The 15,274-nt window shown below is 46.3% G+C and overlaps 1 protein-coding gene across 4 annotated transcripts in view; it reads right to left on the bottom strand.

Moving 5' to 3' along the window:
• Positions 1-1,127: 1,127 nt before the first annotated feature.
• LOC146193399 (ETS homologous factor-like) overlaps positions 1,128-15,274 on the bottom strand; it is a 108,485-nt gene continuing 94,338 nt past the window's right edge. For 2 of the 4 annotated variants that reach the window (XM_084602741.1, XM_084602742.1), the window contains exons 5-9: positions 14,492-14,602; positions 13,769-13,903; positions 12,869-12,955; positions 11,735-11,930; positions 1,128-9,795 (exon numbers count right to left, since the gene is read on the bottom strand). In XM_084602741.1, the coding sequence (XP_084458867.1) occupies positions 9,636-9,795; positions 11,735-11,930; positions 12,869-12,955; positions 13,769-13,903; positions 14,492-14,602 (689 nt within the window). In that variant the 3' untranslated portion in view covers positions 1,128-9,635. The remainder of the gene's footprint in view (positions 9,796-11,734; positions 11,931-12,868; positions 12,956-13,768; positions 13,904-14,491; positions 14,603-15,274) is intronic. The other 2 variants (XM_084602743.1, XM_084602744.1) reach the window with 2 other exon arrangements.

Here is a 15,274-nt window from a genome sequence, read left to right as displayed (position 1 = left end):
ACTCACCGACCTTGTATACGTTGCCGCGTAGGCTTAGATCTTCATTCCACATCGCTATCGGTGGCAACTCACCAGACTGTAGTCGTGGGCAGGGAAGAAGACCCTTAAAGTACTTCACGGCGGAAGAGGCGACAGCATGTCTAAATGCGCTCACTGTAATCGCCGTCGGGAAGTGCACGTAGAACATATATGCTGTGGTGCTGAAAGTGTGTCCTGTTGTGGTTGTACGACGTAGAGTACGAAAAAGAAATGCAAAAGTTTAACAAAAGGTACAACTAGGCTTTCGCCTTCTTATTCTTGAAAAATCTAAGCGTAACTCGCATATTGCTTTTTTTTTTTTCAGATATCGTGCCCAGTCCTGACGTATGTCATTGACGGGATATAACTTTCTTGGTTGTTTATTAATACAGATCTTTTGTTTCACCGGCCTTAAAAACGCGTACAGCATAGCACGAAGTTCGAAAGCGTTGCATGTTTATGCTCTGGGGTAAAAACAGCACGATATTGAAGGAAGTGAAGTAATGTAACTCGAAAGGGAAACCGGCCTCTTTCTACTATTGCGATGTTACTTCTACTTCTGCACCGTTATCCTTAAGGCTAGACCAAACCTAGGGTCGGAGTCCAAGATTTTTATATGTGTGTTACATACATCTGTTTTCTTTTCTTGTCATAGTCTACTAATAACCCCCTTATATAGTTTAGCTTATAATTGCATGCATATTTGTAACTTACATTTTTGCCCTTTTAAAAACTTGTGGCACTGTGAGAGTTTTTATCGGCACTCTACCTTTTCAGCTATCAGCAACATTCAAGGAACATGTAAAACTAAGCTGGGTCATACTTATTACTTACGTTTTACTGGACATAGTTCGCAGCTTTCATAAAACAACCGCAAGGAACAAATAACCATAAGTTAACCTGACAGCAAAAGCCATATCCAGTTTATTTATTTTAGAATTTCGTATGCAGCTTCAAACCTGCGGCATCCGCCGAAAGCTTAGCAGGCGTATTGAGAGAGAAACAAGGAAGACACAAACACAGAGCAGGTTGTGGCTATCTACAAGTAGTCTTTATTTGGAATCTTTTTCTCTCTCGTACACGAGTAAATAAACAGGATGGTGGAGTAAAAAAAAAAAAAAAAAAAAACAAGTTAGAGAGAACAATGCGACTGGCGTACAGAGAGTTTGTTTATAGTATACATATAATATATTTATATATATAAAGTAGCTCTGTCGTCTATAAAAAACGCATCTCTCAAATATACTTTGTTTTAATCTCTCTCTCTTCCTCTCTCGTAAAATATGGTCACAGATATCAACAAGGCTCGCGTTTAGCGATGCCATAGGTCTCTATTTTGAAGGCAGCACAGGTATAATACAGGAGAAGGCACGTACTCTTCGGCCGCGACCACAGCGCAGGCACGGCCGAGGCACCAAGGGCGCTGCGGGTGCCCAGACAGCACAGAGCACGGGAACACGCCAACAGAGCAGCAAGGCATTCCTTCAGTTGGAGCTCCAAAAGAGAGGCAAGTTGCAGCTGCCTGCTTCAAGTACTGATCTTTCGCGGCGATGACTCTAAGGTTGCGCTCGGAAGAATGGAGTATAAAAAAGACTGGGTTTGTGTCGCCAGCACCAGAAACTTTGAACGCTGTCCTAGTTTGTTTGTCTACAACGGCGATCCCCATGATATGCATCAGAAGTTTCCCAAATTATTGATTCTTCGGCAACGTCACGGATGTTTAGATTTCACACTAAAAGCAAACGTACGCGCGTTTTTTTTTGTTTGTTTGGTTTTTAAGATCGACTCGGAATTCTTAGTGAAGCATTGTAATGGACAAGTTATCGGCAAGTGTTGCAAGTGCCGACATATGGTGATGTCACTTGATGACGAACTTAAGACGACAGGGTAGATACTTGGGCTTGTTGGTACATGATCAAAGGGAACAAAATGTAGCGCACCTTGTCTTGGTGCGCTACATTTCGTTCCCTTTGAGACGACAGCCACTGCAATTCCAAACTAGTCTTAATTTACGGATTAGCGTTGCTAGTACTACCTAAGGATGCAGTGGTATGACACGAAGACCATTTACAATGAGCGTGCAAAACTGGAACGCACTACAAAATCGAAGGCAGCTGAAAGACACCTCTCGTTCGAAGCTCGGACAATTTTGTAAGATGCAGCCCGATGGGAGCAACACGGCACTCTCGTTTCACGAGCCCCAAACGGCGAGGACGCCTTTGAAAACAGAGCAAACACTTGGCTCTTCGTCCTTTGAGGCACGTTTGATTGGTCGGTACACACACGCAGCACCGCTCGGTGTTGGGCTCTCACAAGAGAAGCGTTGAGCAACTTGGGACTCTCTCACTCTCGCGGAATAACTCTCAAAAAAAGGGGAGAAAGAGAGAGAGACTTGACTGCGGTGACAAGGCAAACGGGCCGAAGCTGCGACGCCAGCCTCGTCCGCTTCCCTTTTAAGTACTCGCGACGCGCAGTGACGTCCAGCGGTAGAGAGAGGGGCTTTCGACTGTCGCTCGCCGAACAGCCGTACAGGGCGGGAGTATTCCGTAGGAAATGTACACTTCGACTGCAGAACTGTTTGCCGAATGAAAGAGGAAGCGAGACCCAGACATCACGTTCCCTGTCCTCACATCGTTTGCAATCAACAATATGGTCTCGTCCCAAAGGTGGTGAAATAGCGCGGCCATTACTAGTAGCAGTTGGCGTCTGTAACTTTTGTTTTAGGGTGCTAACGGACGAATTTCTTCAGGTTAAAGTGTAAACCTAATCCGGAAGTGGGTTCATGCATCATCCTTATAAGGTCTAGGGCTTTCATAAAGCTTTGAAAAGGTTCTCACAGGACTGCGGATGGTGAGAAACACTGCAACTTTGCGAGAAAAATAAAAATCCAATTAAAGGCACATAAAGCATGCAAAAAAAGGAGGAATAACATGCATCTCCCATATGTGTGTAGTGCGATATCTCGCCCAGTGAGACGAGCATGAAGTAACTTCTGCTTGAGAACGTTTAATACGCCACACTTCCAAACCCCGCTATGCTTTCGAACACTTTCAGCATTCTACTTTCATATGTTATATCGGAAGGCAGCGGCATGATGCTATTGCTGTAAGCCTTCGACCCGCTGGACGACTAGAGCGTTTTCCAACGTAATGCTTTAATATCAGTGCATTATATATGTGCTCAGAGCGGACAAGGAGTGGGAATTTCGTTGTTGCGAATCTATACACTCATACCCTGATTTAATAGAGGCGCCGCTGCTGTATTAGCGGCAAACAGCTCTGCAGTCGAGAACAAAGTGCCAAAAAAGAAAAGCAAAGAACAGGTAAAAATAATCAATCTGGATACACATCATTTATGCACGAAATCAAACATATGGGAATGTAATGGGGTATGTTCCGCGATAAAAAAAAAAAAAATGTCGTTAACACAAATCTTGGAATGGAATTCCTTAGAATGCTCATGCGTGAGAACACTCGAATAAAAAAAAATACTGTTCTGGCATGTTTATACACAGAGTTTGTACAGGATCTCGCTTAAATCCTTGCCACTTCTTTTCTCCAACAGGCCTTGCCAAACAAATGAGATAGAACAATGGAAGAGTGGTCCCTCCGTCCAATAGCAGCTGACGGCGGTAGATGGTTTCAGAAAAAAATAACTGATGAAAGAAGAGCCAGTAAGAGAAGCCGTTTACCGGCAACTTGGTCACGGCATTCTACCTCTTGGGCAGGGAATGACTGTTCGACATGAGTATGTTTCGTCGATGATTGCACATATGACAAGGAAGACAGCGTGCCGGTCTCACTGTTCCACGAAAATACAGCTTTTGTTTGTGCGTAACGCAACACACCCACGCGCGACGTGTTAATAAATCTTATGAACACTCGTTGCTTAACCCATGAGGTCTCACAGTAATGGAATATGTCTGCACACGAAACAAAAGTATTCGTCCAGAGGTCTGGATAAATGACAACAACAGTCTGAGCCTGCCCTTTCCTTTTGTCTATGCATGTATGATCTCCGTGATAGTGTTGGCCTTTTCAGTGCTTGATTTGTGCTGGTATTAAAGGTTTCACTAGATCAGGCTTCACACATTTACCAACTAGTGTCAAGCTGGAGCAATAAGGCCTGGAGCTGCGTCCTCTGGGAATCGAGAACCGAAAATATACTTTTGGCCATACATTCGTGCGGATTGTTTGTGGTAATAAGGGGCCACGGTTGTTAACTGAACTGACATCCCCTTTAAAGGAATGCTGCGTAAAAAGAAAGGCACGACATGCCATAGAATTCCACGGCTAACATTCTTATCTGTTGAGCAATAAGGCCTGGAGCTGCGTCCTCTGGGAATCGAGAACCGAAAATATACTTTTGGCCATACATTCGTGCGGATTGTTTGTGGTAATAAGGGGCCACGGTTGTTAACTGAACTGACATCCCCTTTAAAGGAATGCTGCGTAAAAAGAAAGGCACGACATGCCATAGAATTCCACGGCTAACATTCTTATCTGTTAAGAATCGGATAGCGATAAGATCAAAAATACCGAAAAGAATTTCAGCATTCCAAGAGGCCGCAGAGTGACATCTGACAGAGCATAGTTTTCTCACTGGCAGAATGGGACGATGACGTAATATTGCTTTTACTTCTTATTTTGGACTAGAGCGAGGTAAACTATATTACTCCATAAGAACGAAGCTCCAACACCATCTCGCTATCGATGCAGCGATGCCGGCGAGGAATGGAGCGAATAGAACTGTGCCCAGGTAGCACAAAGTGGGCTATGAAGGGTGGGCCTCGGTGGGCCCGATGTAGGCAATGCAGGACAACCCCGGTGGGCTCATTGTGGGTGCTGCAAGAGGGGCCGACGTAGGCCCGAAGAGGGCTGTCGACAAAGCCCCAATGGGCCCCACTGGGGGCCGATGCAGGCAGCCCTTGCGGGGCTGCCCACATTTTTCCGGCATTGTGAAAAGGGCACATCCCGCCAACTCCCCGCGATGGTTCTACTTTGGGCCGATTTGGCCAGCCGCTTTGGAAGAACATCTTTTTTTTTAATTCAGTTAGCCCCTCAGATAATGACATAGGACCAATGCGGGTTCTATAGCGCTAGCCGCACTTGGGCCTGCCCACATTATCCTCATAGAGGTCCGACGCAGTAAATTGATGGAAAGCCGTAGTCCAAGTTTTCCCAATCAATATTTATATACATAATTAAGTAATTATTTTATACATGTCTGCACTTTCTAAACAGCCACAATATTAAATTTTACAATAATTCATAACATTCATCTAGCCGAAATGACGTCATGTACATCTTATTCAGGCTATGGAGATGTGTATTTTGAACAGTAATATTGTACTGAGAGTTGCAGGCTGTCCAAAGCAACCACATAAGAGGCAACAGTTAGCAATCAGTTTGTTTTAGTATTTGTAGCGCAATTTGCATTAGCGCGAGAACTAAAGCCATGCAAATTTCTAATCGACTAAACATGGCAACAACTGGTATACAAATCATCTATAATAGTAATTTAGGGCAACATCTACTGCAAATAAAGGTTGGAAAGAATGATTACGCAATTGCACGCACGCCTTCTAGCCCCATTACGGCCGATGTGGGACCTACAGCGGTTTTGTGTGGGCAGCCCCAATTGGGCTGGATGTTGGTTTTGAACCTAAAACCCACTTGCTGTTGCACGTGCCTTCAAATTCCCCACAAGGGACCAATTTTGGTATCATGCGGGCCCTCCCGCCTTCCAGCCCCATTACGGCCCATGTGGGATATAAAGCAGTTTTGTGTGGGCAGCCCCAATTGGGCTGGATGTTGGTTTTGAACCTAGAGCCCACCTGCTATTGCACGGGCCTTAAAAGTCCCCACAAAGGACCGATTTTGGTACCATGCGGGCACACCGCCTTCCAGACCCATTACAGCCTATGTCGGACCTTAAGCGGTTTAGCTAAGGCTGCCTCATTTGGGCTTCACGAGGGCTTGCCCAAATTGAGCCCTTATTCATATTTCGTCTGCCATCAAGTAACCTACAAGGGGCGGCATGTGGGTATGTCCGTTTTCTTGCCCCACTACGGCCGATGTTGGTCCCAAAAAGATTTAATGGGGGCGGCCTCATTTCGGATCTATGAGGGCTTTCCCACAAAAAGCCCACATTTAGGTTGGATTGCCCTCAAATATTCGGCAATTGACCCTTGTTGTCTGGATGCAGGAATGTGATCTGCATTAGCCCAAGAAACGCCGCTATGGGACCCATGCAGAAGGAGCAGGGGCAAGCCCAAATGGGGCTTGCCCACTTTTGCCCCATCGGGGACCGATGCAGGTTTTATGATGGTTGCCCCAGCCCCATTTGCCTACATCGGACCTACTGGGGCCCCACATTCTGTGCTACCTGGGTGGTAACAATTGCACATTGCCAGGAAGCTGTGTTTAACAACACACCCCACACTAAGCCGCGTCTGTTTTAATCAGCGTACATTCACGGGCAGTGGCTTCGCCGAACGTGCGCGACGTGGGCTCACTAACGTTTGGCAGATGAAATCGCACAAACAAGCTCAAAAGCGTCGCGCACTCAGGTGTCGTCTGCTCGGAAGCGTGGAGTTTGGGAATCGCCTGCACGTATTCTCGCTAGCGTGGATATACGCGCGCCGAGCAGACGACAGACGCCAGCGTCTGCCAAATCATTAAGCCTTTTCGATCTCGTCTGCGTCTCCCAGCGCTTTCTCGGCGTCAGAAAGTCAAGCTACATAACATAACAAGCATTAGCAAACTGCTAACGCTCTCGTGCCTCCTTGCCCAGAAGCGTCACTATTTCAGGGCACAGCAGCGGCAAGGACCGCTGTTAAATTTTCATTTGCTCTGTCGACTGAGAACAAACGCGCATGCACGTCCAGCTCTCTCTGAAACGAATAATGTACGCCCCGAGGCGCACGCACGCACACACGCACACACGAGGGATGCAGATGAACAATACAAGGGGATTAACGAGAACCGAAGAATGAAAACTGATAAAAATGAGACGACAAAAAAAAGGAAAAAGGGGATGGGAGAATTACATGTCGAGTCTGTGTTACAGTAGAAGAAGAAGAAACACATGTCGAAGGTAAAAATATATGCGCCAGCCAACAAAAATGACGCCTGACGGGCGCTCGAGAACGGGTGTGCCATGGAGGCGCATAAAACAACAACAAAGTAGAAAATTGCAGCACTCTTGGAACAAGCGTACATGTAAGTTCTCTGTCGTTCCGTCTGCTGTCCTGGTGTGGTTCTTCTGTTCGCTGCTGTTCTTGTTCCAAAGAGCGAGGCTTTACGGTCTCCAGCCTGTGGCGTTGGGGCCGAATTTGTACACGAGCCGGCGGCCGAACACCGGTAGAAGAACCTGGCTTTTGTAGTAGTATCTGAACGCCCAGACGTTGCGGTCGAGAGAGAAGAGAAAAGCAAAATTGAATACACAATGCTCATTGGTCAGAGTGTGTCTGCGCTGGGAACCAACAATTCAGGATTGAAACTGCACAGAATTTACACCTATCGCTAGGGATTGTCCACATTGATCGATATTCACTATAGGGACCGGCACGAAGAACGGCCCACAATACACATCGTACCGTGCGCTCGTATTTTAATCAGCTCGTTACACCGTGGACTCGAGGACTTTGGACGATCTATTCACAGTAACCGAGGCTATCTGGCAGGTATGGTTGACACCTTGAACCACTCGCTCTGATGACTCGCTATGACTAGAGCACGACCATGCGGCCATAGGAACAAGTTATGGGCACTAGACAAACTAAAGACGTGCACAACAAAAATATTATGGTCGCTGATTGTTCAGTGCTGTGCTAGAAGCCGGTTATCCGAGTTTGGATCCGGCACAGATGAGTAGAAGTAAACCCATCCTCCACTATCAGATGCTTGATAAGTACAGCAAGGTGCCTGGTACCACACCCATCGAAAATTGAAATTACTACTCAAACCAGTTGTCGAATTGATCAGGGACGAAGGACTAAACCTAGTGCAAATCTGTAAGAGTAATTTCAAACACTGTAAATGTACTATAACTCTACACATTGGAAACTTTTTCACACTGTAGCAATTTATTTCTGGTCGACACTAAAGTCCTTTTTGAGATTTGGCACTTCTGGCAGCGTTAGATTCGACCACCTTATTGTAAATGTCACTCATCAAAAAATATCATACAAAACATAAAAAGTTCATAAAGATAGAAATGAACAGAATAAAAACCCGCATATACAACAGTACTCTTTGGCACTTGAGACCCTTGGTTGCGACTAAATGCACAGGTTTGCTATGACCTGCCCTAGTAAAAGCCGTCATAGTGATAATCTTTACAGCAGCATGAGAATTATAAACAACATAAAAATCAGTGAAAACAAGGGCTCAGCCGTTTCTGTGCCCACGGTGTTTTTGTGACACTCATTCAGTAAATACTACAGACTTCAGGCACTATATCCGGCCTTGCATTACAGGTCAGTGACGAAAAATAGCGTCCAAATGCCACAGAGCAATATTTATCTCCTTTTTTTGTCTTAGTTTTTGATCAGTTACAAATACTATAGCCCTCATTTAGGCAACGGTAAACTTACAGCTGGTTCAAGCAAACACCACATATTTATGCACAAAATTTGCAACAACTGTGCACAAAAAAAACGTTACTGTGTAAAACTCAACAAAATTTCCAAAATCACCTTGAAACAAATTTTCAGCGCCATCCTTTTTCAAAATAAAGTCCTTTGCCAGTAACCACAAATAATATACTTCCTTCAGCATACGGGACCATTTTTTATATTTACAAACACTTATGGTAACTTACACACAGTGGAGCCTAACAATTCGTGACCTGCACAATCAGGTAGGCCTGCATAACGTCCCCATAATATTAATCGTGATTGCTGACTCTACCTAAGAAATTTGTCAGCTCTGTCTAAAACGATTAGTCAGCGGTGCACATTTATCTTATAAAGTGGACACGAAAGCCTACGGAGTTGAATACCTCAAGCAGGCATGCAATCGCCTTGAAAAGAACAGCTTACGCACGTGACTGTTTTCGACCAGCTTTACATGAGCAGTATGGCAGGCAAGTCACACAGTGCTTTGTCGAGTGCTTACCTCGTAATTCTCGCAGCTCCACTGCGCACGAAGGCACCAGAAGTGCTAGGAAACCGAATCTCTAGTCCACAAACATTCACCTCAGCTTTGCACAAAAGCTCACCCTGCTTGCGGCAGTAGGATTTGCAGAACAATGCATACGTGAATGGCAACTTGGCCATGACCTTGACCTCGCTTTGGAAAAGGGCAGCAGCGGCAGCACTGCTGTAGTGAACCTATCGTTTGCGCTTTCTAATGGTTTTGTGCAGATGAGCAAAGAGTTACAGATTGTTACAAATGTGAACTTGAGAGCATGCAGACTCAATCGCAGCAACATGACATAGCTGTGACCAGCACAGCTCAAGATGAACAGAAAAATCACCGACGCCAAAATCAGCGGAAAGAGGACATTTGTGACAGTCAACGCCACCAGTGTCAGTCAACACCACCACCACCAGCACAAGTGTTAACAACCGTCACCGATCATTGTCGTGAGTGCAGGGAAAGAAGTGGGTGTCAGTGGGTGAGCAGGCAAGGGTTGTGAGTGCGAAGAGGTAGCGTGCCATCCGCCTTGTCTCTCCAGCCAGTGGAACGGGGCCCAAACTTGTAGACGAGCTTTTTGGGCAGGCCCTGGCACTTCGGCACGGGCTCTAGGATCTGCTTGCCGTAATAGGTTCTGCTGAGCGCCACCGCCACCACCGAAGGTGTCGAGGGAAAAGGGATAGGGATGATTGTAAGTCAGAGGAGGAAGGGAGAGAGAGAGGAGAGAGGTTCAGAGTGGTTAGTAAAGATAGTGGACTGTAGGAACGCTTCGTTTACCTTCGAGAAACCCGGCATAACGCAGCAGAGTTGTGTTTTGCCAACATAAGCAAGCAATAAAGTTCTTATTTGACTCATGAATTTTGAAGTCAGTAGCGAGGTCACAGATTGTTGCATTTGTTTTACGTTGTCATCAGGAAGTGGACATTCCTGTTCAGAAAATTTTGAGCCTACTTCGATCAATTATACTACACTGAATATTGTTCAAATTTTTTACCCTCGTATTGCCCAATTAACAATAAGTAACTGATGCTGGTAATAATTATACTAACCGGGCACCATAAAATTATTTTCTAAGATGTACCATAACATATACGCACTTACACATGTTGAATGTATCGGTTGAAATGCTGGATAAATATTTCTGCAATAATACCCTTCACCACGGTGCCTGGAATGTTTCCTGGAAGTTCCAGTACAAAAATATGTTTCATAAATTTACGATATTTATGATGCTGAGTGTTCTGCCACCAAGAGAGTGTTAGTAAGAACTACCACTCGTGTCTGGTGTACCAGCATGCAGCAAATCTTAAAGGCAGCGTGCACATCTAAATGACCATCATATACAGTCGATTCCGGATATATCGAACCCGGATATATAAAAGTATTCCTTATATCGAAATCTCAGAACATCCCCTGGATAATCCCAAGCAAATGTATAGAAGTGTTTTTTTTTTTTTCCTATATCAAACTCATATTAGGGAAAAAATCCATATATCGAAATTCGCACCGTGACCCTGCAAGGGGCGCTTCTCCTAATGATGCGCATGGTCATCTTTCTTGCGCGGAGCGGAGTCGTTGGCTGCACATCCTTGGTCACGTGCTGGCAACGTTAGCGCTGTAAAACCGCTTGGCAAGGTGAAGATTGAGTCCGATTAAAAGTAGCCTTCGGTCTGACATAACATTTTTTTATCGCGACACAGCTGCCATGCGAGGAAGCCAGGGCTCGATGCGCAGGTTGTTGTGCGCTGAAGCCGAACTTGTTGATCGAAGGCGTGCAGCAGTTCTCACATGGCCTGCTTCTGGAGAGGTCATTGTTAGATTTATAGTGTGCAAGTAATAGAATTAGACCTCTTATGATCAGCAGTGGCTTTTCCCGAAGCACCATCAGCAGAACACTTGATGTCGGCTTCAGCCATATGCCCGACCTCAAAGGCCTTTTGCCACAAGGCCCAACACGCGAGCCCTGATATCCCGATCTGTTCCTACGAAATACCGATAGTGCGCTCTCGCGCCCACGGAACGGCACGTAGAAATGCGTCCCTCTTTTTTACGGCTGTCGCTAAGTGACGCTCGACGCCAGAGTGCGCGCGCGTGCTCCTTTTGAGAACATGCAATTGCGGCGACCGATGGAGTGCCAGCATGCCGGCGGCTCGCGTACTGCGGCAGGAAGCACGTCGCTAGCGTGGTACACCGTATGCTCTCTTCTGGGTTGCCAATAAGCTCATCTGTTGCCATGTTTTATATATCGCATTATCGATATATCGAACTATTTCGCGATCATCTTCGAGTTCGGAAAAATCCAGGACCGACTGTACATGTTTTCCGTAAGACCGAGGGTGTTTTAACCTGTGCCGAAGGTTAATGCAGATAAATCAGTTTTACTATCATCACGCGCCAGATGTGTTTTGAAGGTAACACCACGTAAGATGTCCACGCTGCCTTCAGCTGCCATTAAAGAGCATCATGGTGGCCGTTGTTGACGGAGATCTTGAGCAAGTGAGTGCATTTCCTAAATTTCAAACTAAATGCGACAGAAAAGCCTTAAAAGCACGCATAGTTGAAGCAATACATACCTCATAGCTCGGCTGAGCTTCTCGTAAGTCATGCGAGGATTCTGCTTACGGTCGCCCCACATCTTTGCAACTTTGTCAGACTGGACGAACTTGAAGATGCCGTCCTCACGTCGCTCCCATCGTATCAGGCTCGGGTTGGTGGACGGGTTCAGAAGGAGGTCGCGGATAAACTCCCAGAGCTTGCCCATGCCTTTGCCTTTTGGTCGAAACGAAACAGAGGGAAGTGCATGTTGGCAAAAAGTGAGCAGGAACAGCAAAAGATGCATGTTGCCAGTAGGAAGCAGTGGCTAGGCCATGCAATAAATGCGTTGAAGTGCCACAGAGGGAACGCCAAGGTGCACGATCGAAGTCAGCAGCGTGCTGGATACACATGTTAGGGCAACGCTGTTGTTATTAAATCATGCAATTGATAAGGCAAGCATTGAGAGACATCAGGCAGGCATGGATGAGTGAAAGGCCATGCGATAATTTTAGTAATTAGACGTCATGGATGTTACGTGCTTTACCGTTGCAAAAGACAGAGATACTAGCATAAAGAAAAGGCATGAATCGAAATCAGTGCTGATTTTTATTGTCAATAAATTTCTGATCAGCTATGCAGTCACAACTCTCGCAAAGGTAAACGGTTTCTAACGCTTACAGGTGAGGCAATTCTTGAAGATCTTTGCATTACCACAAAAACTTTAAATATTGGCATAAAGTGAAGGAACAGGCTCCTGGTAATGAATCTGAATAAGAGTTACCTCTTTATATCGTTCATTTAAACCCTAGAGCGGATAGTTTCCCATTAAAATCGCTCTCTTCTGAATAACATATGATAGCTGCCTTTACGCCATTCTTCGATTTGCGGTGCGTACGAGACACGGCGTGCATGAAGACATCCTAAGGGTAGTGCACGACTCGTTTTTTGCAAGGGGACTTCGGGGCCCACACTGATATCACCGTTCTGGGGCAGCGCTTCACGCATTACTCCCCGGACTTCCTGTGAAGCGTTCTTGCAGGGCTAAGGGGGCGAAGAAGAGCGGGCAGCGGCGCATCGCGAAACAGAGCAGCAGAGCAAGCTTGCTGGCTGGCCTGAGAGACGGACAGAGAAGCGGAGCGGACAGAGAAGGAGGAGGAGAAGCGAGTGCTTACCTGCTCGGCTGCGCACTTTGGCCTCTTTGATGGGGGGTCTGCCCCTCCGTCCTTTCTTTTTGCCCATCATGGGCATGGGAGGGGGCACTGCACACACAGACAGGCAAGGGAAAGAGAAAGAGGCAACGCGGGCGTCAGCGTCTCGACAGATCGACACATCCCGCGCCAACCTAACCAGCAAGCTTGCCCGCCAGCGCGGTCCCTCGCGCAGTCTTCTCTCTTTCTTACCTCATAACGCACCATGCACAGACACATAAATACACGCATGGGCATTAGGAGCGCTTGTTAACTATAGGCTACGCCTCGCGCCACGCTGGTGAATGAAACAGACTATGTTACACAACCTCCGCGAACAAATGACCCCTAACTTGATGCTGAATTAGGAATATAGGAGCCGGAACGTAAGGTGGCGTAGAAATGTGCAGGAGAATTATCGAGGCATATCGGAATTCAAACCTGTGAATGACTACAGCTGTCAATTTCAGCTACTCAGCAATGCTGTTTAAAACCATTACGAGCTTCTAAGCCGATCGTTGCTACTTTATATGCAGTCCTTAATCGCAAGAGCTTAAATTCGCAATGTGTGCAAAAAATGTGTCAAATATTCGGCCTTGTCACTCGCAGGTTGTAGTTGTCACTTACGGTAAAGAAGTGTACACATTGGGAGCTCTTTTCGTTGACAACGCGTACCACTGGGGTTTCTTCACCGTGCCTGAGCTTTCCTAACTGCGTCAGTGAATTAGAAGTGGTGTGCGCAGATACCACTACAGATGTCACTATGTTGTAAAGCTGCTAAGTAAGTGTGTGTACCGGTTCGCTCAGCAGCGGACGAGCGTGCATCGTCAGATAAGAGGCATGCACACCGAGCCGCATGCTACAAGAGCGGGGAAAGGCACTCACTCTGCTTTGCTAGTATCCGCGTGTCACACGGCATGTAAGGAAAGAGGTTCTCTGTCCGCTCGTTGACGGTGCTTAGGCTGCTGCTTGTGCTGCCAGTATCCGACTCTGCAAGACCCGGAGACCCCGATGACGTCACTGGGAGCAGAGAAAACGAGAGGACGGTGAAGTCAAGGATGTGCCACGAACACTAAGGTCAGAGATCACTCGCAAAGACACTTGCAATGCGGTCTGTCTGAATGTAGGCTGCATCGCTTATTGGTTAGCCGACACACTTCAAGAGCAGTGCGCTGTTGAAAGAATGCTCTACCAATCAACGTCACCAAAGTTATGAGCGCAGAATAACAGTCAAATGGTCGCACCAGACAGCGCATCGTAAAGGTCATGGCAAACGGTTTTACTGGGCTGAAGACATCGATGATCATACTTTACTTTATAGCAGAATAATCTTTTTTTTCTTTTTGGCGTAAGAACGGACAGAACAAACAGTTACTATTGAAATGGCCACCTTCATTAAGATACTGCGTACTTTTTATCAGCCGCTGACAGTCCTTCAGCGTAAGCTTTTGTTCCAGGGGTACTGGCTGGCGACGAAGAACGCCAATACGATACCATGATTGGCAATGAGTAGCAGGACTGCCCTTAGCGAAACTAACTCGTCAGTGCTGCGAGAGGAGGAACACAGCTGGAACTGCACAGAAGCACGTAAGGAGAACACCGTCTCACCATTTTCGGAGCCGGGACTGCTGTTCTGTATTTCCAGGGTATCGTCGAAGTAGCGGGGGTGGAAGGCGTATTTCTCAGTCTCGAAGAAGGTGTCGGGCATACCCATGACGTCTGCAAGGCATACATAAATGATAAAGTGCGAGCAGAAATGGGAGTGTAGCAACATAATCGCACAGGGGAAATTAGATATCTGTTCACCCTTTATGGCGCCAGCTGCCTCATATAAGGATTTTGGGCACAATCGGTTCTCCGGGCCTGTAGCATTTTTTTTCCTCGTGGCGGACGTCGCACGCTGTCTTTTATGAGCTCTACAGGACGTTCTGCATATTTGTGCATTGCAGTTAGTGTTTGAAAACATCGCGATGACATTCATCACAGTGTTCAAAGCGTAACGTGAAAATCGTACCCCGAGCTGAAAGTTTTATTAAATTTTACAACGACGTTCCTGTAGACTTCCTAAATTAAGCAATGCACAACTGTATCAATAATGTGAGCAAAAGGCGATATAGGAGGTCAATCTGAATAGGCCCTGTGGCATGGGGATCAAACCTGAAACATCGCTCATGGGCTTCTCAAATGGACAAGAAAAGGTAAAGAAGGCACAAGGTCTCGCAGCAGATCCGGGCTCCGGTAAGAAAAATTACCCTTCAGGCAAGCAAACCCTATTGCAAAGTTATCTCCAGTCCTAAGAAACGTGCAATTATAGGTAAATCAAGGGTAACACTATCGGGGTACACGCGGTTCTATTGCGCAAGAGGGGTTCCACCCGAGTGATCTTCGAGG

Source organism: Amblyomma maculatum, chromosome 4 (assembly GCF_055883805.1).
Source record: "Amblyomma maculatum isolate TAMU_Amacu chromosome 4, ASM5588380v1, whole genome shotgun sequence".
NCBI lineage: Eukaryota > Metazoa > Arthropoda > Arachnida > Ixodida > Ixodidae > Amblyomma > Amblyomma maculatum.
Note: the sequence above shows the minus strand (reverse complement) of the source record. Positions and strands in the feature narration are given on the sequence as shown.